Source organism: Hemitrygon akajei, chromosome 12, assembly GCF_048418815.1.
Source record: "Hemitrygon akajei chromosome 12, sHemAka1.3, whole genome shotgun sequence".
Taxonomy (NCBI): Eukaryota; Metazoa; Chordata; class Chondrichthyes; order Myliobatiformes; family Dasyatidae; genus Hemitrygon; species Hemitrygon akajei.
In genome coordinates, this window is record NC_133135.1 from 46,641,222 (window position 1) to 46,665,702 (window position 24,481).

A 24,481-nucleotide genomic window follows, 5' to 3' on the forward strand; every position below is an offset into this window, starting at 1 on the left:
GCTGGTCCCGCACCCTTTGGCCCCTCAGAGCTGTGGTACATTCATAACAGTTGCAAGCTAGAGAACATCTGCAGAAGCTGGAAATCAAAGTAACACACACAAAATGCTGAAGGAGCTCAGCAGGCCAGACAGCATTGATGGAAAAGAGTAAACAATCTATCTTTCAGGCCGAGACTCTACATCAGGACTGCTGAAGGGTCTCAGTTCGAAACATCAACTGGTTACTCTTTCCCATAGAAGCTGCCTGGTTCCTCCAGCATTTTGTGTGTGTTACAATATTTCAAGTGTGGTCTAACCAGGGTTTTTTGAGCTGCAATATTACGTCGCAGCTCTTGAACTCAATGCTCCAAATAATGAAAGCCAATGCATCATATGTTTTCTTAATGACCCTATCAACTTGCACAGCAGCTTTGAGGGATCTATGGCTGTGGATCCCTCTCTTCCTTCACACTGTCAATAATCATGCCATTAATCTTGTGTTCTGTCATCAAATTCCACCTTTCAAAATGAATCACTTCACACTTTTCCAGGGTGAACTCCATCTGCTACCTCTCAGCCCTGCTCTCTATCCTTTCACTGTCCCAATGTGACCTACGACAACCTTCTACACAAACTACAATTCCACCAACTTTCATGTCATCTACATCCTTCCACTTTCTCATCCATGTCAATTATAAAAATCACAAAGAGTAGAGATCCCAGTGCGGATTCCTGCAGAACACCACTAGTTACCAGAGTAAGCTCCATCTACGAACTCCCTCTGCCTTCAATGGGCAAGCCAATTCTGGAAGCATGCAATGAATTTTCCCTGGATCCCATGACTCCTGTCATTCTGAATGGGCCTAACATGAGGAATCATTTCAAATGTCTTACTAAAATCCATATACTCTACCTTCAACAATGTGCGTTGTCACATTCTCAAAGAATTCATTTAAAATTGTGAGGCATGACCTGCCAAACACAAAGCTATGTTGACTATTACTAATCAGACTAGGTTTCTTCAAATGCTTCTAAATCCTGTTTGCTCAAATCCTCATGGTAAACAAACTGCTATAAATATAGGTAGTATAATTAATGCAAGGATATCGAGTCTGAACTGCATGATGCACCACATGTAGTTGTATGCAATCTGGATGCTGATGAAATAGGAACTTTTCACTTTTGAATGAATATAAGACTATAAGATATAGGAGGTGTATTAGGCCATTTGGCCCATCGAGTCTGCTTCCCCATTTCATTATAACTGATCCAATTTTCCTCTCAGCCATAATCTCATTCCTTCTCCCCATATTCCTTCATATCCTGACCAATCAGGAATCCAACAAAGCAATATATGCCAACAGTGCCATGGGAAGCCCATGTGCCTCACATAACAGCATGCTTCTTCTATGTGCGGGTTTCTGGTGAAATGTATTCAGACCGTTTTCAACAATTCAACAAATTGCAGGTGATTTAAATATCTCTAGTTCCTGCTTGGTGGTCCAATGTATAAAACTGGTCTTGACAGGCATCGGGGAGGCCACATGTTTTCTGATGTAGCCATCACGGCTGTGGTGGGTAGTTGATATTGGTGAGGACATCCTCAAGTGTGGATGTCATTCACAGTGTATGGAGGTTTAGGCACCTGAACACCCTGAACGGATAATGTGTCCTGCTGAGAACATTTCAGAGAACATAGAGAACAGTACAGATCAGGTCCTTTGGCACACCATGCTGTGCCGACCTCTTAACCTTTTTCAAAATCAGGCTAACTCTTCCCTCCTACATTGACCTCCATTATCATCCATGTACTTATCTAAAGTGTCCCTAATATACTGTATCTGCCTCAATCACCACTCGAAGCAGGGCATTCCACACACCCACCACTCTCTGCGTAAAAACTTACCTCCAACATCTGCTCTATTCTTTCCTCCAATCACCTTAGAATGATGCCCCCTTGTATTAGCCATCAGCATCCTCCTCTGTATCCCCTCTAAAGCTTCCACATCATTCCTGTAATGAGATGACCAGTACTGAATACAATATTTCAAGTGTGGTCAAATCAGAGTTTTAGAGCTGCAACATTAACTCGTGGCTCTTGAACTACCCGGTAAGTCCCCAACTAATGAAAGCCGACACACCAGATCTATCTTTGAGAGACCTGTGGGTGTGGAGCCCAAGATCCCTCTGTTCCTCTACACTGACAAGAATCCTGCCATTAGCCCTTTATTCTGCCTTCAAATTCAACCTTCCAAAATGAATCACTTCACACTTTCCAGGGTTGAAATGCATCTGCCACTTCTCAGCTCAGCTCTGCATCTTGTCAAAACCCTGTTATAACCTATGACAATCCTCTACATTATCCACCATTCCACCAATCTTAATGTTATTTATAGATTTCCTAATCCACCCTTCCACTTCCTTATCCAAGTTATTTCTAAATATCACAAAGAGCAGGAATCCCAGAATAGTTCCCAGTGGAACACCATGGGTCAACTTCTAGACAGAAAACATTCCATCTACAACCTCCCTTTGCCTTTTATGGGCATGCCATGCTGAATCTACACAGCCAGGTTTTCCTGGATCCTATGCCTCGTGACTTTCTGAATTAACCTACCAGAGGGAATCTTATCAAATGCCTAGCACCATACCCACTACTCTACCTCCATCAATGTGCTTTGTCACATCCTTAAAGAATTCAGTCAGATTTGTGAGATATGACCTGCACTTCACAAAGCCATGCTGGTTATCCCTAATCATACTATGTTTCTACAAATGCTCATAAATCCTGTCTATAAGAATCTTTCCCAATAATTTGCCCATCACTGAAGTAAGACTTACTAGTTTATAATTCCTGGGTTATTCCTACTCAATTTTTTGAAGAAAGGAATAACATTTGCCAACCTCCAGTTATCTGGTACTATCCCTGTGACCAGTAAGGAGACAAAGATCAACGCCAAAGGCACAATATTCTCTTCGCTCACTTCCCATAGATACCTGCCCATTCTCTGACATATCACCCCAGTGCCCATACCCCATCCAAACTAGTTTAACCCCTCCCTAATAGTTCTAGCACACTTGCCTACAAGCATATTAGTCCCCCTGAAATTTAGGTGTAACCAGTACATTTTGTACAGATCATACCTTCCACAGAACAGATCCCAATGATCCAGAAATCTGAAACTCTGCCCCCTGCAACAGTTCCTCAGCCACACATTCATCTCCCAAATCACTATTTTCTTACTCAGGAATAAACACCCGAAGGCTAGTAATCTCAGGATTTCTGCCTTTGCCTCACTGACTCATGGCATGGGCAGAAATCCAGAGATTACTAGCCTAAGATCCTGCTTTTCAGCTTCCTACTTAGCTCCCTAATTCTCTCTTCAGGATCTCATCCCTTTTCTTACCTATGTCATTAGTACCAATATGAGTACTGGTTGCTTATCCTCTCCCTTTAGAAATCACGGGCCTAATTTGAGATATCCCTGGAATTAGGGAGGCAACATATCACCCAAGCGTCTCTTTCATGTCCACAGAATCTTTTCTCTGCTCCTCAACTATTGAATCCCTTATCACCATTGCACTCTTCTTCTCCCCCTTCCCTTCTGAGCCACGGAGCCAGATTCAGTTTCAGAGATCTTGTGATAGCTTTCCCCTGGTAGCTGGTCTCCCCCAACAGTATCCAGAGCAGTATCCTTGTAACTGAGGGGATCAACTCAACTACAGGGTGCACTACACTGCCTGCCTATTCCCTTTCCCTCTCCTGATAGTCATCCAGCTATCCTGCAACTTAGGTGTGACTACCACCGTAGCTCTTACCTATCACCTCCTCATTCTCCCGTATCAGCTGGAGTTCCAGTTCCCTAAGACGGTCTGCAAGGATCTGTAGCTAGATGTGTTTCACACAGATATAGTTATTAGGGAGACTGGAGGTCTCCCAGAACTCTCACATCTGACATGAAGAATATACCACTAACCGTAGATCTATTTTCACTACTCTATCTATGCCTAATAGACAAGGAAAGAAAGAAACTTAACAAAAACTTACCTTACCTCCACCTCTTTGTGCCAAAATCTCAAACTCTCCACTCTAACACTGGCCCACTCACACAATAGACACTCTCACAGTGACCTAATTTCTTTGTATAAATCTTTGCCATGTTTCTAATAAACTGTGGTGTCTGAAACCTGCCATAAAGTTCTGAAAGGCCTTGCTTGCGTTTTGAATATTGTGCACAGCTCATATGCCTCCAACAAGCTCATTATACCTCAAGCCCACAGAAATATTTCTGCCCTCCTCTTTCTACCAGCTTGTCATCCTCTCTTCGTTCTGCCAGTGATTTATTCCACTTGAATGCAGATTAATGAATTAATTTAAGGCTCGGACAAAAGCAATTATGATGACAGAGCGTTTCACTGGTTACCATTACCACTGCCTATGACCTTTGTGAATATAAACAGCTCTAGAAAGCACAAACACTTGTAGAATTGGTGCAACAACCAACAAAAATCAACTTTCAGCCAACTGAAGCTAGTTAATGATCTCTTTTAAACAACTCTAGAGAATTGCCTTTCCCACTGAACATGTACTCAGCTGATAGGGGTTAAGAGCAACAATAGCTAGAGCAGCAGGCAACAATGGCTTGGGAGCTGTGGATAGAATAAATATTTAAGAAACTTTTATGAAATATTGTAATTGCATTATTATCAAGATTTTCTGATTGTCAGGTGACAGTGAAAAGATAAATGGCTCTGGACTTAGAGAAACACAAACTGAAAATTGCTAAAAAGTATGTTGTTTGTACTGTTTATATAAGGTGGTGAATCTGTGAAATCTGTGGCTGTGGAGGCCAAGTCTTTATGTAGATTTAAGGCAGAGTTTGATCAATTGTTGACTGGTCAGGGCATGAAGGGATACGGGAAGAAGGCAGGAGATCGGGGCTGAGAGGAAAATTGGATCAGCCATGGTGAAATGGCAGAGCAGATTTGATGGGCCAAATGGCCTAATTCTGCTTCTATATCTTATGGTCTTATATACTGAAGAGGCTGTTGTGATAATCGACTCTGAGGACAGAAAAAATTTTAGCAAGAGTGATGAAAGGAGAAAGTGATACTTGCCTTTCACAAGATTTTGATTTCTTTGGAGCTGTGGGGGCAGTATAGTTTATTGAGACCCTTGGATTTCACTGATTTATATTTTTACACATGCATTACAAGCTAAAAAAAATGGTTCCTTGGATTCTTTTACTATTCAATTAGATGCAAATTGCATTTGTAGAAAGAAGGAAGCAGTTTATCAACGCAAAATAATACCACAGAAGGAAGACCCTTTTTCTCATGCCTTGGGTGAATAATACATATTGATGAAATCTTTATTGGCAAAATAAGACCATGGTAAACAGGTAAGTGACCACTGTGAAATCTATTTGGAGGCTTCATTTTGTGTGAAGCTGAAAATGGGATTAAAAAGAAACCTTATGGACCAAGTAATCTCCAAACATGTTGAAAAAGTGAAATAGGAAAGGACTGAATTGGTATTTGGAATGTGAAGGTGAGTTGAGAGCAAGAGTTGGCTCTAAAAAATAGAGGCCTAGCCTATTTTTTCCTTATATGACAGACTTGCCTTCCTCAAACCCAGTTACATGAATCATTGCTGCACTCTTTTTAGAGCTGGGGTTTCCAAACTGGGGCCCATGGACACGTTGGTTAATGTTGGGGTCCATACAAGCTTGAGAACCCTTGCACTAGAGTTGCAGGAATGTTATTGTAAGGTATCCTAAGGGACACGATATATGAGTATTTGGATAGAGATAGGCTGAATAAGGATTGTCAGCATGACTTTGTGCATGGTAGGTCATGTCTAACCAATCTTACAATGTTTTTTGAGGAAGTTACCAGGAAAGTGGATGAAGGCAAAGCAGTGGATGTTGTCCACATGGACCTTAGTAAGACATTTGACAAGGTCCTGCATGGGAGGTTGGTCAAGAAGGTACAGTTGCTCAACATTCAAGATGAATCAGTAAATTGGATAAGACTGGCTTTGTGGGAGAAGTCAGAGAGTGATAGTAGATGGTTGCTTCTCTGACTGGAGGCCTGTGACTAGTGGAGTGCCAGAGGGACTGGTGCTGAATCCTTTGTTGTTCATCATCCTTATCAATGATCTGGATGGCTATGTGGTTAACTGGAGCAGCAAAATTAGGTTAAATTAGATTAGATTTAACTTTATTGTCATTGTGCCAAGTACAGATACAAAGCCAATGAAATGCAGTTAGCATCTAACCAGGTGCAAAAGAGTAGTATTATTTACAAAATAACTGCGAATAAAGAGTAAGACAGACAGACAGACAGACAGACAGACAGACAGACAGACATACTTTATTGATCCTGAGGGAAATTGGATTTCGTTACAGTCGCACCAGCCAAGAATAGTGTAGAAATATAGCAATATAAAACCATAAATAATTAAATAATAATAAGTAAATTATTCCAAGTGGAAACAAGTCCAGTGCTACTGCACACAAATATGAAAGTACTGAGACAGTACAATATGGGTGCAATACTGCTTAGCGCTGTGATGTGAGGTTCAGCAGGGTCACAGCCTCAGGGAAGAAGCTCTTCCTGAGCCTGCTGGTGCGGGAGCGGAGGCTCCTGTAGCACCTACCGGATGGGAGGAGAGTAAAAAGTCCATGGTTAGGGTGAGATGCATCCTTGATAATGCTTTTCACCCTGCCCAGGCAGTGTTTATGGTAGATGTTCTCAATGGTGGGCAATTGGGTGCCGATAATCCGCTGGGCAATTTTCACCACCTGCTGGAGTGCTTTGCGGTCTGATACAGGACAACTGCAATACCACACTGAAATGCAGTTGGTGAGTATGCTCTCAATGGTACAGCGGTAAAACTCCATCAGTATCCTGGGACAGAGGTGAGCTTTCTTGATGCTCCACAGGAAATAAAGGCGCTGTTGCACCTTTTTGATCAGGGTGGAGGAGTTCAGGGACCAGGTGAGATCCTTGGAAATGAGAACACCAAGGAATTTGAAGTTTGATACACTCTCCACTACAGCTCCGTTGATGTAGATGGGGGCATGAGTGTGTACGATAAATATGCGATGATACCAAGATTGGGGTTCTACTGAGTAGCAAGGAAGGCTATCGTGGCTTGCAGAGGGATTTGCATCAGTTGGCAAAATAGGCTGAAAAATGGCAGATGGAACTTAATGCAGACAAGTGCGTGGTGCTGCACTTTGGTAGGACCAACCAGGAAAGGTCTTACACAGTGAACAGTAGGGACCTGAGGAGTGCGGTAGAACAAATGGATCTGGAAATATAGGTCTATAATTCACTGAAAGTGGCGTCACAGGTAGATAGAGTCATGAAGAAAGCTTTTGGCACATGGGCCTTTATAAATCAACATATTGAGTACAGGAGATGGGATGTTATGTTGAAGCTGTATAAGGCGTTGGTGAGGCCTAATTTGGAGTATCATGAGCAGTTTTCTTCACCTACCTACGGGAAAGATGTAAGTAAAGTTGAAAGAGTACAGAGAACATTTACAAGCATATTGCTGGGTCTGGAGGGGCTGAGTTATAAGGAAAGATTTGATAGTTTAGGACTTTATTCCTTAGAATGTAGAAGATTGCGAGGATATTTGATAGAGATATACAAAATTATGTTGGGGTATAGATAGGGTAAATGCAAGCAGGCTTTTCCACTGAGATAGGGTAGGTCTACAACCAGAGGTTGTGTATTAAGGGTGCAATATAAAAAGTTTAAGGACAACATGAAGAGAAGCTTCTTCACTCAGAGGGTTGTGGGAGTGTGAAATGAGCTGCCATTACAAACTCAATTTCAACATTTAAGTAAATTTTGAATAGGTATATAGAAAGCAAGGGCTATGGGCTTGGTGCAAGTCAATGGGAGTAGGCAGTTTAAATGTTTTCAGTATGGACTAGATGGGCCAAATGGCCCATTTATGTGCTGTACTTCTCTATGACTCTAGAGCAAGCACTTCTTTTTTCAGGAAAAGCAAGCAACATTTTACCTAAATCTCTTGGTCTGGTTTTGTCAAGACTCTATATAATAGCAATTTTAAAAAAAAACTATAGATGTTGGAAATCTGAAATAAAAAGAATGCTGGAAATAGTCAGTAGATCAGGCAACATTCTGCAGAAAGAGAGATGGAGTTAACACTTCAGGTTAGTGACCCCTTCTTCAAAATTGTATCATTCAATATAACTACAGAGCTGTAACTGCTGTGTTAAGACAAATGTAATTTTTATTCAAATCCTCTTGCCATAAAGGCCAACATACCAATTTCATTCCTGATATCTGCTACATTTGTAATTTAGCTTTTAGTAACTTGGGTACAAGGACACCAAAGTCCTTTTGAACATTTCTCAATTTCTCAGCAATTAAAAAATGCTTAAAATTTCTGCTTACCCTACCATTTACAGGGAAGCTCTTTCAACTACAGTATTCCATTTGCCAAGTTGCTTCTCACTCATTCAGCTTGTCTATATCATCTTAAGTCTCTTTGCATCCATTTGCATCTTGTGCCAAAGGCAAAATTGAAAATAATTACATTTAGTCATTTCAGCCAAATCATTGACATAGATTGTGACTAGTAACCTCTGATCCCTCTGGTATTCCACTGTTCACACTCTGCCCACCTATGAAGAACGTGAGAAAAACCCATGTTTCTATCACTTAATCAATTGTCATTCTGTGCTGGTATGTAATCCCCTGTTCAATAGGTTATAAAGTTCTTCAGCAACTTTCTAGCTAAAACTTAATTGAAAGCTTTCTGAGAGTCCTAATACATCATATCTTCTGGGGTCACCTCATCCACTCCATTAGCAAAGTCCTCAAAGTAGTCTAATACGTTAGTCAAAACATAATCATTCTCATAAGCTCTACAGGCCATCCAAGGGTTAAGAGCAGGCTCCATTTTTACAGACATTCAGAATTTGATTTTTTGAAGGTGGAAATACACAAAAGAAAGGAGAGGAAATGATAGGGCGTATAATAGAGCAAAAATTAGTGGGAAGTTAGAGGATTGGGAAATTTTTAAAAACCGACAGAAGGCAACAAAAACTAAAGTCATAAAGATAGAGAAGATGAAAGATGAAGGAAAGACAGGCAATAGTATAAAACAGGATGCCATAAGTTTTTCAGATGTATAAAGAGTAAAAGAGAGGTGAAAGTAAATATCAGACCACTGGAAAATTACACGAGAGGTAGTAAAGGGGGACAGAGAAATGGCAGGTGAACTTAGCAAGCATCAGTCTTCACTGTGGAAGATATTAGCACTATGCCAGAAATTCGAGAATGTCAAGTGACAGAAGTGAGTATATTTGCTGTTATCAAGAAGATGCTTGGCAATCTGAAAGGTCTGAAGGTAGATAAGTCACCTGGATCAGATAGACTACACCCCAGGGTGTAGGGGTAGGTGAAAGGATTGTGGAGGCATTAGTAATGATCTTTCAAGAATGTTTGCAGAGGACTGGAAAATTGCAAATGTTACTCCACTCTTTAAGAAGGGAATAAGGCAGAAGAAAGGACATTATAGGCCAGTTAGCTTGTCTTCAATGGTTGGAAGATATTGGAGTCTATTATTATGAATGAGGTTCTGGGGTACTTGGAGGCACATGATAAAACAAGACAAAGTCAGCATGGTTTCCTTCAGGGGAGATCTTGCCTGAGAAATCTGTTGGAATTGTTTGATGAATTAACAGCCAGAAGTAGACAAAGGAGAATCAGTGGATATTGTTTACTTGGATTTTCAGAAGGCCTTTAACAAGGTGCCACACATGACGCTGCTTAACAAGATTAGAGCTCATGGTATCTTACAAGTAAGACACTGGCATGGATAAAAGTTTGGCTGCTGGCAGGAGGGAAAGACTGGGAATAAAGTAGGCCTTTTCTGGCTAGTTGCCGGTGACTAGTGGTGTTCTGCAGGGGTTGGTGTTGGGACTGCTTCTTTTCACATTATATGTTAATGATTTGGATGATGAAATTGGAGTCTTTGTGGCCAAGTTTGTGGATGTGGATGTGGTCAAGGGGCAAGTAATTTCTAAACAGGGTAAATTTAAAAATCAGAGGTACAACGGGATTTGGGATTCCTCATGCAGGATTCCCTAAGGGTTTATTTGCATCTGGTAAGGAAGGCAAATGCAATGTTAGCATTTGTTTCGAGAGGACCTGAAATATAAGAACAAGGATGTACTGTTAAGTCAAGTCACTTTTTATTGTCATTTCGACCATAACTGCTGGTACAGTACACAGTAAAAACGAGACAATGTTTTCAGGACCATGGTGTTACATGAAACAGTGCAAAAACTACACTGAACTATGTAAAAACAACATAGAAAAAAGCTACACTAGACTACAGACCTACCCAGGACTGCATAAAGTGCACAAAACAGTGCAGGCATTACAATAAATAATAAACAAGCCAATAGGGCAGTAAGTTGCTGTCAGTCCAGGCTCTGGGTATTGAGGAGTCTGATAGCTTGGGGTAAGAAACTGTTACATAGTCTGGTCGTGAGAGCCTGAATGCTTCAGTGCCTTTTCCCAGATGGCAGGAGAGAGAAGAGTTTGTATGAGGGGTGCGTGGGGTTGCTTTGCAGATGCAGCGTGTAGTGTAAATGTTTGTAATGGCGGGAAGAGAGACCCCCATGATCTTCTCAGCTGACTTCACTGTCTGCTGCAGGGTCTTGCGATCCAAGGTGGTGCAGTTTCTGAACCAGGCAGCAATGCAGCTGCTCAGGATGCTCTCAATACAACCTCTGTAGAATGTGATGAGGATGGAGGGGGGGGGGGGTGGGAAATGGACTTTCCTCAGCCTTTGCAGAAAGTAGAGACGCTGCTGGGCTTTCTTTGCTATGGAGCTGGTGTTGAAGGACCAGGTGAGATTCTCCACCAGGTGAACACCAAGAAATTTGGTGCTCTTAACGATCTCTACCAAGCAGTCGTCAATGTTCAGCAGGGAGTGGTTGCTCCATGCCCTCCTGAAGTCAACAACCATCTCTTTTGTTTTGTTCACATTCAGAATCAGGTTGTTGGCTCTGCACCAGTCCATTAGCCGCTGCACCTCCTCTCTGTAAGCTGACTCATCGTTCTTGCTGATGAGACCCACCACTGTCGTGTCATCGGCAAACTTGATGATGTGGTTCGAGCTGTGTGTTGCAGCACAGTCATGGGTCAGCAGAGTGAACAGCAGTGGACTGAGCACACAGCCCTGGGGGGCCCCTGTGTTCAGTGTGATGGTGTTGGAGATGCTGCCTCCAATCCAGACTGACTGAAGTGTCCCAGTCAGGAAGTGAAGGACGGTGAAGTTTTATAAGCATTAGCAGATCGCACGTGAAGTATTGTGAGCAATTTTGGGCCCCATATCTAAGAAATAGGGTGCTGGCATTGAAGACAGTCCAGAGGAGGTTCACAAGAATTATCCAGGAATGAAAGCATTGACGTATGGGGAAAGTTTAATGGTTCAGGGACTGTTCTGTACCTGCTTAGAAGTTTGGATATTATTCAATATTGAATATTAATTGGATGTGGAGAGGATGTTTGCTATGGTGGGCGAGTCTAGGGCTAGAAGGCACAGCCTCAGAATAGAGAGCTGTCTATTTACAATAGAGATGAGAAGATATTCCTTTAGCTAGACAGTAGGGTATCTGTGGAATTCATGCCTGGATGGCTGTGGAGGCCAAGTCGTTGAATATATTTAAAGTGGGAGTTGATAGGTTCTTGATTAGTCAGGGTGTCAAAGGTTATGGGGACAAGTCAGGTGAATGGGGTTGAAGGGAATAATAAAACTGCCATGATAGACTGGACCTCCACAATACTGCATTGAATGATCTTGATAAGGGCCAATTAGCATGAAATTGTATTTATTCTCCCCTGCCTTGTGACAATTAATTGAAAATGAACCTTTGATTTGATACAGCATCAGTATGGCTAACGGCTGGGTTCAATGGACCTGAAGCATCAGTGATGTTACATCACTTTAATAGAGTATTATTGCACAAATTTCAATATAAGTGATTAGCAATTTCTAAAGTAACACTTTTAAATGGACTCTTGTGGTTGAATAAGTAGACTATGTCAATGGTGTGATTATTTGCGAAGAGTGAACAGGCTTTTTCCCTCAGACAGGTTGTTCTTTCGGAGCTTGTTGCTATGTACGTGGTGTTAATAAGTTGAAAGTAGGGGTTGTATCATTCTTTAAATATCTTGCTGTCACATTGAAGATTCCAGAGCTTTTTTTTTCTCTCTCCTGTAGCCATGGGACTTGGCTGTTTGCCCTTCTGTCGGCTACTTAGTATGGTCCAAGTTCAAAGCCTACGCTGCTATCGTTCCCCACTCTTCCTCTGCATCCGTGCTGAGTTCGTCAATTTAATCAATTTTACCTTCCACCCTGTCTTCAAATTTACTTGGTGCAAAACCCTGATGACTCCCCATCCCACCAAACGTCGTCTGCTTTTTTTACTCCATGGGTGCTGCCTGACCTGCTGAGTTTCTCCAGCGTTTTGTGTGAGTTGCTGTTGTATGGCTTAATTACTGCCATTTATTATAGTGACTGCAGGCGAACCTAGCAACCAGACTCGGCTTACACCGAGACGTGCTTGTACAATACCAGACGCCACGTACCGTCGGTAACGAGACGTCACTTCCTTTATGTAGCGTCACGCTGTGGCCAGACACCATGACAACGTGGTAACATTGCGATTCGATTGGTAGTTGTTTGCTCCACAACTTCCGGAGATTGCGATTTAACAAGTTTCTTAACAGAGGGAAAAATGCCGAAAAAAGTTCTGAAGTTAACCGTGCATCTGAAAATCCAGGCGGTGAGTGTGGACGCCGACTGGGCTGGTGTGGTATTTCATTCCTGGAAGGATGGGGGAGGGGTGGGCGAGGTCAAGGTTGGTTTGCCGTTTGATTGACGTATTTCAGATCAATATCATGTGGAAAATGCTGTTTAGTTGGGGTTCTGAGCTGTTAATCTAATTATGAGGCACTGTGGGGAACGGGGAGTTTCGGAACCTGAGGACGGCTGTTAATACAGAAAACAGGCCGTTTTGCCCCAATATTAGTGTTCCCCCCCCCCCCCACTTATCTGATCCAACATTTTTCCGCTCACCAGTTGAACTAGATTTCTTAATTTTATTTGGAGACGTGATTAATTCTGAGGACGCTTTTCAAGTATCCTTAAGGGAATAGTAGACATTCAGCAATATGCTAATGAACAGAATCCCTCTACTACAGATGATATAGTATGACCACATAATGTATCAGTCACCTGGCCCTGACACACCCAGAAAACAAGGACGCTTTTCAGAAAGCTCTTTCTGGATTTCATTTCGGCATTTAACACTTTTTCCCACATTTCGTGATGCGCAAACTCCTACTCTGATCTAAATACACCACTGCACAACTGGGTATTGGACTTCCTAACCAACGGGCCTCAGGCAGTCGGGATACACAACCTTTCCTCCCTCCCCATCATCCACAACACAGGTGCCGCCCCCTCCCACCCCACGCGCAAACTCCTACTCTGATCTAAATACACCACTGCACAACTGGGTATTGGACTTCCTAACCAACGGGCCTCAGGCAGTCGGGATACACAACCTTTCCTCCCTCCCCATCATCCACAACACAGGTGCCGCCCCCTCCCACCCCACCCAAGCTGAGCCTGCTGCTGTACACTGTGCTCAAACGCGGCTGCACGATCCAAACACCTAAGCAATCACATTGTCAAGTTCGTTGATGACATAACAGTGGTGGGGCTCATCACTAACAATGATCAGGCAGCCTGTAGAGAGGAGGTGGAGGAGCTCCAGGTCTAATGCCAGGCATATATCCTCTTCTGCACCATTCACACTCCTCTTGACATTGGTGATATGGCAGTAGAAACTGATCAAACACCTCCTAGTGCACATCTCACACAACCTCTCATGGTCCAAAAACACACCCTCCACATCAAGAAAGTTCACCAATGCCTCTACTTTCTGAGAAAGTGAAGAGAGCTGGACTACGCACATCAGTATTTGCATCTTTTTACAGATGCACAGTTGAGAGCGTCCTAGCACGCTGCATCACTGTATGGCATAGAAACTGTACTGCGACAGGTTGAAGGGTTCTACAATGGGTAGAGAGAACTGCCCAGTGCATCACTAGCACCATCCCTCATGCACCATCAAGGGCATATATACAGAAAAGTGCCAGAAAAAGGCCAGCAATATCGTGCAGGATCCTACCCACCCTACTGTTGGACTGTTTGTCCCACTCCCATCATGGAAGGAGCTATGATGCATCCACATCAGGACCAACAGACTCAAAACAGTTGCTTCCCTGAAGTCTTAAAGCCCACCACCACATCTACGTCAGTCACACCTCTTCACAGACCCTCAGCACCCTTCATCAGAAAATCCTGGATATATAACAGGATAGGGCACACATCTGTGAGAAGAAAAGCCCTTCATCAGATCACCCATAGGATGATCCATATGTATGATTCCATGTCTGTGAGTGGTCTGGCTGTTTGATTTTGTTTGCTTGATTGGCCTGTGCCCTATATGGGGCAGGCCCAACAAGATGAATTTTTTAAGGGGCATAATAGGTGCTGTATCTACCAGTTTTCTCTGAGCTTGCATTATCACGTGTTTGAAAGGTGCAAAGCCAAATGAATGCTTCACAAGAACCATTAAATTTAATTATTTTGCATGGAGCACAATATTATTGTATTGAATGGAGGAATTTCTAATGCTGCAACAGATTAACCTCAGTATTGAGGAGATAATGCTTAGAAGTCAGGAGATGGCTGTACTTATTCTGGAGAGTCATAGAGCACCACAGTACTATGTATTTGGAACTGAATCTACCAGTGCGGTCATGTGTCAGGAGTGTGAACAGCAGTGGCCTGGGCACACAGCCTGGGGGGTGCTGGTGTGCAGTGTGATAAAGCCAGAGATCTTGCTGCTGCCAACACAGATGTTTGAGGTCTCTCCATCAAGAAGTCAAGATCCAGTTACAGAGGGGGGTGTTGAGATCCAACAAGGACAGTTTACCTATCAGCTTCTGAGGAATGATCATATTGAACATTGAACTGAAGTGAATGAACAATATTCTGATGTAGGAGACGCCATTCTCCAGTGGGCGAAGACTGAGTAGAAGGCAGAGGCTATTGTGTTATCAGTGGACTGATTTGGGTGGTATGCACACTGGTAGGGGTACAATGCAGTGGGAAGGCAGGGTTTAATTCATTATTATAAATATGTTTTGTATCAGTTGAACAATTAAAAGGTTTTATCCTTGCTTGTTTGATCTTAAACCTAGTTGGAGGATACATTTCAATTATTTCATTGATACCTGCAATATTCCAATCACAGCAACTAGTTTTCTTTATTTTCATTGAAAATCCAATAAATGTTTGTAAACTGCTTTCTATATTTAAGGATATTGTTATGATAACATTTAGGAACTGCAAGGTTTGAACTATGAAGTATTCAATTTTTTTGTTTGTGAAAATGTACATTTATCAAGTTTAGTGTTTAATACGATCTTTCATCAGCATTATTAATTGCAATTTAAGTCATGAGCATAAAGACAGAATTGCCATAAAAAGAAGGGATGGAAAGTGAAAAAAGCTTTGCCAAAAGAATAATTTAAAGCATTAACATTGCAATATTGTCAAAATGAGTGATTTCAATTAATGTTGGTAAAGTTATTAGGGGTTATTAATCTATATTAATATTGTAATGCTATTCATTTGAAATAATTTATTATAGGTTACATGTCCTGGAGTATACCTATCGGAAAAGGATGATGTCTACGTCAGTGTATGCATGTTAGGAAAATTCCAGAAAACCAAATTTCTCCCTTCTATCTTTCCATTGACCTTCAATGACAAAATGAAGTTTGAAAAGGTAAGTTAAAGCATTTTCTTTTGAAAGGAGCTGTTCTAAACATAGTAAATGAAAAAGGTGGAAAACCAGGAAATGGAAAAGAATGGTTCAGGAATAAATTTTCTGATGAGGGGCCTCCATTGAGACTATTAAATATTTTCACTTTCTGATATGTTAGTGTGACCTTGTGCAGTTCAATTGCTGTTTTTATTTTATTTTATTCTGAACATCAAAGACTTCATTTTCTTTTGCAGCTTAGTTTTGTAACACTTAAATTTAATTGAACTTATAAAATAGTTTCTGTGTTTCAAAGTAATTACCGGTAAGTTCTCAAATAACTTCAGAACTATCAATGAAGGCACGATGTATGCAATTTCAAGCTGCTTTGTGATGTGCTTGTACTTCACCTTTATATGTTGTTACGCATGTATGCAGAAATAGGTGATGGAGGGTAATTGGAATGAGGCCCACAGGTAAAATTTATTCTTCATTATAAAGCTTAATTTGTTTTCATTTTTGAATTTCTATTACTATCTACTTATTTGCATTTACAACTGTGCTAGGCTTTTGTACATTAAATTTCATCCCTTACAATTACATTTCAACCCTGTACTTGTAGTACAAGTTTCTTATCATATTATGTGGGACTTTAAATGTTAAGGATGCCACAATACTGTCACTACTGAGTATAGTGTCTGTAATGCTGCTGTACTCAGTAGATGCAATTGGCTGTCTTGCCTGTTTTTTAACCAATTCAGTTGAACACAAATTAGGTATTGATGTTCATCTTTGCAGTATATGTATTATGAGTAAAACAACGAGATATTTTCTAAAATAAGTATTTTTCATTTATGTACACTTGCTGTTTGCTGCATTTACTTTCTATGCCATTTCATTTCTGCAGCTGTATTACATTTAATTGTTAGGGTTTTGTGTTTATTAGGTAGTAATCCTTGAGTTCTCCTGAGACTAGGTAGCACCATTACTTTTACAAACTGAATCTCTGAAACCATTTTTCCTAGGTGATATGTGTGTTTTAGTTTTAATTGAACATGACTAAGGGCAGCATCCTTCAGATAGTTCACAAAACTACCTTTTTCATTTTGTTTATTTCATCTTTTTCTTTCAAATGTGGTTCTGTTACTGTTGGAGCCTGTGATTTACATTTTGGTGGTGCATTTTCGGGCCAATTGAGCAGTCTCGCGCTTTGCTGTCTCCAAAGGAGTTCAGTGAAGTTTCAAACTCCTGGACACCGAAGGGCCAGGATGGGCGCAAGACCACGATTGACTCTATTTTTTTGCTGATCTCACCGATTAAAGCGTTGAGCAAGATTGAAACCAACAAGGATGAGAGTGGAAGGCAGGCAGGTGTTCAGCGCTGTCTATCTGCGTCTGACTGGTTTTTCTCTCCCTCTTGCCCACTGCTTGTGGAGGAAGGTGCTGGACCTTGGGCAAGGTTTAATTTGCACAGTATTGAACTCTAGTTCACCTTATGATGTATTTATGGTTTCTTGTCACTCCTTTTTTTTTGGTTGCTATTTTGTTCATTTTTGATCAGGGTGGACTGGCGCTGTGGCCTGCAGATGGCAAGCAGTGTGATACTGGATTAAACTGAACTGAGCTGAAATGAATATGCCTGGACTCGTTCAATGACTTTGTGATTTGGTGTTTTCTACGTTGTGTTTTTCGCTCTTTTTTTGATGTTTGCGTGATTTGTTCTTTTGCGTGTTGGGGGTTTGATTTTTTTCTTTGAATGTGGTCCATTGTATTCTCTGTTTTGTGGCTGTCTGTGGGGAAGATGAATCTCAGGATTGTATATTGCATACATACTTTGATAATAAATGTACTTTGAATCTTTGAGCATGGTGTAGATTTTGTAACATGTTTTACAATGTTTTAGTTTATACTGTTTCTATTTTCTGCTGGTATCAGGCAAATTTTTTTTTTGAAACGCATTGGTTAAATGATCCTAACATGGTGGAGCAATAGCCAATCTGGTGGGGCCTTATAATATCTAGCCTTTACTTCAATGATATGCAGAAGAAGACTTTTAAATCAGGAAATTCAGAGGATGTGGCTGAGTCTAGTGCAGAAGTAGATAAAAATTGTGGGTTACAAGTGGGGTTGTATCCCCAGGTGAAACTTCGTACACTATATCCATTCTACCTTTCTAATTAACTGTAGTCACTACTGAGAATGACTTTCACATATCCTGATTACACCTGCACCTGTCTATTTGAACATCTTGCTGCTTTACATTACCAAATTTTGAAGAAACTTATCTTCTCTGGAGTTCCATTGCCTCTATTATTATTTCCTATGACTACCAGCCAAAGACATGCTTGTATTCATTATTTTGCCCCCCTGGGTAACCACATCAAAAATGGTCTTTGTAATATGTAGGGTTAGTTTACTTGTTGGTCGAAAGCTGCTTTTGCTATGCCAGTCATTGATTGGCCTGTTCGCAGGATGCAGCAGCTCTTTCCCATTGATTGCCTTATGTGCTATGGCACCAGTGTCTGGTTTTGGACACCACAGGGTTATAACAGTAGCACATGAGAGAGACTGGGTGGCTTTTCCCTTGTCTCCAGGGGCTCCTCTGGGAAAGTATGCTGCAGATATCACAGGCGACTTACTAAGTATCTGTTTGTTGAATGTTTAGTTTTGTAGCTGTGTAATAAAGCTAATAAAGTGTAATAAAGACTTAATAAAGTACCTGTTTGAGTTTGAAGTGCTATTGAATGTTTAGTGTCGTAGTTTTTGTAACTTAGGGTGAATGTTTTTCTGTTTGTCTGTAAATAAATGTTTAATGTGCTTATCTGTAATCAGTGTCTTCTGTCTCACTTACCAAACCCGTGACCCTGCTTCCTTATAACAGTCTTAAATTCAATATGTATTACCTTGAGATAAACCTAGTAAATCTCTACAGGGATTCTGAACTACAGCTAAACTTTCTTGCCATATGTTCCTGCTTGCACCTTTTTCTCACTTGAATCAACTGTTCTATTCTCCTTCCCTCTACTCAACCATGGCTAAGTTGCTGTGGTCTGGAATTACCCCTGCAAACCAAAACAATCTGGCTCATCTCTTCCTACTTTTCAAAACATTTATTTTTAACCATTGACAAATCTGACCTTCTTCAAACCCACCTTTTCCTTCTTGGTAACTGGCTTGGAAATCTGCCTGTTCATTTTAGCAGATAGCATGTCATATCTTCAGCCCTTTGAAAATATAATGAATGTTGGCTTCTTTAAAGAAAACAGACCTACACTAAATCTAATTTCAGGATATTCTATATTCATAGAAACCTAATAGAAGTTATTTTCATGATGACATTATGTGTACGCTAAATAAATTTTAAAAATGGAGAGCTCTGACTTGAATTTTTAATAGTTCAGTACATTCCACAAGTTAAATTAATTGCAAGATGTATTGCATGAATGCCACAGTTATTGATTCCAGCAGAAAATTGTTACTATTGACCATTTAAATATTCCCTTTTAATTTCAAATTAATATTGGTCCCGATTTGTATGGGTTTTCTAAAACATCCCCCTTTGGTGTTTCAAGGACAGCAATTACATTTTAATTATGTCTTTCCTGTTATGGGAAGATTATTTCCAAGTGATGAATTAGTGTGTTTGTTTTTGCAGTTAATCTCTTATTTTCTGTTTTTTTAAAAAAATATAAAACAGAGCTTTCCAGAAGCTATGAATCCAGGGGATGTTGCAGACATGCTGGAAAGTAAGAATAATGCATTACATCTTTAACACCCATTTATCATTTAATTACTGCTGACGTTCTCTTAGCTACTCTGATTCTCTCTTTTTCTTTCGTAGTGGACACAACAAAATTTGAATTGATACAACTGACTCCACCAGGTACTATGAAAATTTGCAAAAATATTAAAATGTGTATTTATCGGTTATTGTTTGCTCAATGTAAATATATTTTCTGAAGATTGCTATCAGCAGTAGAGCGCTGCTGCCATTATACATGCATAGTGAGCCAGAGATTATCCTGAGATCCTGAGATTTCTCTCTTATAGATAAGCTGAGAAGGAAAAGTAATAGGAAAAGTACTTTGTAAGGTAATGTACAATGTGAGTAGAAATAGGCAAGCAGAAGTGGAAAAAGAGAAGTGCTTAGATATTAGATTTGTAAGCATGTTTTTACATGGAAATTGCACATAACAGGTATTATTCAGATGCTTTGAATTGTCTGAAGAATTGGTGTTATATTTCAGATGAATTATGACAGGAAGTGTCAAGTCCTAGACACTGGCACTTCCTGTCATGACTTACCTGAAATATAATACAAGTCCCTTATCACACTTTGTGCATTCCATATCAAAGAAAGTGGTTCAAGCTTCTTGTCTCTGTTACTCACTCACTTAGACTAATCAAGTACCTCATGGGGACCTTTTTTTACTGACTCATGTACATTTATTTACAAATGTTGCCTTTTCTGCAGGTAATCTTGAAGAAGATTGCAGAATCTGGGCAGTAGTGTGTAGATGCAGCAATCTGTCACTTGTGATTGCAGTGGCATTGCAGGATCTAATTGGACTGCTCTATTGATTGGAGGGCTCCATTACCGAACACTGCCTTCCTTTGCTCAACCTTTCCTTTCTTGATTTTCCATCCTCATTAACCTCGTTCCCCATAATTTCATGGCAGCCTTTGCAGCTTCAATGGAGAATAATCTTTATTAATACTGACCCATTTCTCATCCAGCATTTCCCGTTTCTCATCCAGCATTGCACAATAAGATAGCAACCATGAGTCTAGGCAGTAGCTATCCATGAACCTATGAATCCGCCAGGACTTCTTAAGGTGCTTCTTCAAATGGTGGGAAAACCATAATAGCAATTTATTACAGTAATGTTTATGGCCTATCTACCTGGCATCACAGATAGATAAGGTTATAAAGAGTTTTTGGCACATTGGCTTTTCATAAATCAGGGCACTGGGTAGTGGAGTTGGAATGTTGTATAAAGCATTGGTGAGATTGAATTTGAAATATTATGTTCAGTTTGATCACCTACCTACAGGAAAGGTATCAATGAGTTTTAAGAGGTGCATATAAAATTTACATGGATATTGCTGGGACTTGACCTAAGTTACAGGGAAAAGTTGAGTAGGTTAGGACTTTTTCCAGCATTCCAGTGAATACTGAGCGTAAATCTTAGAGGTATACAAAAATATGAGGGTATAGATAACGTGTTGGGTGAAACTAGAACTAGAGGTGAAAATTTAACTGTTTAAGGGGAATCTGAGGAGCAACTAATTCACTCAAAAGGTGCTGCAAATGTGGAATGAACTATCAGTGTAACTAGTAGATGTGAGCTCAATTGAAACATTTAAGTGAAGTTTGGATAGGTACATAGATGAGAGAAATGGAGGGCTACGATCCTGGTGTAGATACAGTGCCTATAAAAAGTATTCACTCTCCTTGGAAGTTTTCATGTTTTATCGTTTTACAACATTGAATCACAGTCAATTTAATTTGGCTTTTTTTTGACACTCATCAACAGAAAAAGACTCTTTCATGTCAAAGTGAAATCTTTACAAGTGATCTAAATTCATTACAAATATAAAACACAAAATAATTGATTGCTTAAGTATTCACCCCCTTTAATATGCACACCAAATCATCACTGGTGCAGCCAATTGGGTTTAGAAGTCACATAATTAGTTAAATAGAGATTGCCCTGTGCAATCAGCGTGTTTCAATTGATTGTAGTAAAAATACACTATCTGGAAGGTCCAAATGCTGGTGAGTCAGTATCCTGGCATAAACTACACCATGAAGACAAAAGAACACTCCAAGCAACTCTGCAAAATAGTTATTGAAAAGCACAAGTTAGGAGATGGATTCAAGAAAATTTCGGAGTCACTGAATATCCCTTAGTAAACACAAAGTGCACTGCAGATGCTGTGGTCAAATCAAGACGTACAAAAAAGCTGGATGAACTCAGCAGTTCGGGCAGCATCCGTTGAAAGAAGCAGTCAACGTTTCGGGTCAAAACCCTTTGTCAGGACTGGAGAAGGAGGGGGCAGGGGCCTTATAAAGAAGGTGGGGAGAGGGTGGAAAACCAATCAGAGGAAAGATCAAGGGGTGGGGGAGGGGAAGCAGGGAGGGGATAGGCAGGAAAGGTGAAGAAGGAATCTCAGGGGAAAGCACTATGGCTAGTAGAAGAAGGCAGAGTCATGAGAGGTGATAGGCAGCTAGAAGAGGAGACAGAGTAGAGGTGGGATGGGGAAGGGAGAGGGAGGGAATTACTGGAAGTTGGAGAATTTGATGTTCATACCAAGGGGTATGTGAGACGGTATATGAGATGTTGTTCCTGCAACCGAAGTTTGGCCTCATCATGGCAGTAGAGGAGCCCATGTATGGACATATCCAAATGGGAATGAGAATGAGAGGGAGAGTTGAAGTGAGTGGCAACCGGGAGATCCTGTCTGTTGTGGCAGACGGAGCGTAGGTGCTTGACGAAGCGGTCCTCCAATCTGCGTCGGGTCTCGCCGATGTAGAGGAGGCCGCACCGGGAACACCGGATGCAACAGATTACCCCAACAGACTCACAATTGAAGTGTTGCCTCACCTGGAAGGACTGTCTGGGGCTCTGAATGGTGGTAAGAGATGAGGTGTAGGGACAGGTGTAGCACTTACGCTTGCAGGGATAAGTGCCAGGTGGGAGATCTGTGGGGAGGGACGTGTGGACCAAGCAGTCGCGGAGGGAACGATCCCTGCGAAAAGCAGAGAGGGGTAGAGAGGGAAAGATGTCCTTAGTGGTGGGGTCCTATTGAAGGTGGCAGAAATTGCGGAGGATAATATGCTGGATCTGGAGGCTGGTGGGGTGGTAGGTGAGGACAAGGGGAACACGGTCCCAGTTGTGGTGACGGGAGGATAGGGTGAGGGCTGAAGTGCGGGAAATGGAGGAGATGCGGGTGAGGGCATCATTGATGATGGCAGAAGGGAAACCACGATTCTTAAAGAAAGAGGACATTTGGGATGGACATAAAGACCCCATCCTCCCGTCACCACAACAGGGACCGTGTCCCCCTTGTCCTCACCTACCACCCCACCAGCCTCCGGATCCAGCATATTATCCTCCGCAATTTCCACCACCTTCAATAGGACCCCACCACTAAGGACATCTTTCCCTCTCTACCCCTCTCTGCTTTTCGCAGGGATCGTTCCCTCCGCGACTGCTTGGTCCACACGTCCCTCCCCACAGATCTCCCACCTGGCACTTATCCCTGCAAGCGTAAGTGCTACACCTGTCCCTACACCTCATCTCTTACCACCATTCAGAGCCCCAGACAGTCCTTCCAGGTGAGGCAACACTTCAATTGTGAGTCTGTTGTGGTAATCTGTTGCATCCGGTGTTCCCGGTGTGGCCTCCTCTACATCGGCGAGACCCGACGCAGATTGGGGGACCGCTTCGTCAAGCACCTACGCTCCGTCTGCCACAACAGACAGGATCTCCCGGTTGCCACTCACTTCAACTCTCCCTCTCATTCTCATTCCCATTTGGATATGTCCATACATGGCCTCCTCTACTGCCATGATGAGGCCAAACTTCGGTTGGAGGAACAACATCTCATATACCGTCTCACATACCTCTTGGTATGAACATCGAATTCTCCAACTTCCGGTAATTCCCTCCCTCTCCCTTCCCCATCCCACCTTCACTCTGTCTCCTCTTCTAACTGCCTATCACCTCTCATGACTCTGCCTTCTTCTACTAGCCATAGTGCTTTCCCCTGAGATTCCTTCTTCACCTCTCCTGCCTATCCCCTCCCTGCTTCCCCTCCCCCACCCCTTGATCTTTCCTCTGATTGGTTTTCCACCCTCTCCCCACCTTCTTTATAGGGTCCCTGCCCCTTCCTTCTTTAGTCCTGATGAAGGGTTTCGACCCGAAACGTTGACTGCTTCTTTCAACGGATGCTGCCCGAACTGCTGAGTTGAGTACAGTTAAGTCAATCATTAAGAACTGGAAAGAAATTGGCACAGCTGTAAATCTGCCTAGAGCAGACCGTCCTTAGAAACAAGTGACCGTGCAAGAAGGGGACTAGTGAGGGAGGCCACCAAGAGACCTATGAGAACTCTGGAGGAGTTACAAGCTTCAGTGGCTGAGATGGGAGAGGCTACACATAAAACAACTGTTGCCCAGGTGTTTCACCAGTTGCAGCTTTATGGAAGAGTGGCAAAGAGAAAGCCACTGTTGGGGGCAGGGGAGAAGACTCACATGAAATCTCGGCTGGAGGTTGTCAGAAGGCATGTGGGAGACTGAAATCAGTTGGAAGAAGGTTCTATGGTCTGATGAAACCAAAATTGAGCTTTCTGGCCATCAGACTAAATGCTACATTTGGCATAAGCCAAACACTGCACATTATCAAATTAAGTCCACCCATTCAGCAAACGTGGGCTGCTTCATGAAGTTAGTAATCAAAATTTATAAATGAATTTATCATGGGAAAGGGTGAACAGTGTAATCTGGAAAAACAGCTATGAAAAGGAGTAAACAATCAATGTTTCGGGCTAAGACTCTTCAAGACTGGAAAGGAAGGTGGGAGGAAGGGAGGAAG

General features: G+C 41.7%; 1 protein-coding gene across 4 annotated transcripts in view; it reads left to right on the forward strand.

Annotated features, from left to right (window-relative positions):
* Positions 1-24,481, forward strand: part of spata6 (spermatogenesis associated 6) — a 134,668-nt gene that overhangs the window by 47,546 nt on the left and 62,641 nt on the right. For 3 of the 4 annotated variants that reach the window (XR_012101032.1, XM_073063041.1, XM_073063043.1), the window contains exons 3-5: positions 15,771-15,908; positions 19,581-19,629; positions 19,725-19,766. Coding sequence is in view for 3 of the 4 variants with exons in the window: in XM_073063041.1 (XP_072919142.1) it covers positions 15,771-15,908; positions 19,581-19,629; positions 19,725-19,766 (229 nt within the window). In the remaining variant the exon portion in view is untranslated. Of the gene's footprint in view, positions 1-12,658; positions 12,828-15,770; positions 15,909-19,580; positions 19,630-19,724; positions 19,767-24,481 lie in introns of those variants that run through there. The other variant, XM_073063042.1, reaches the window with a different exon arrangement.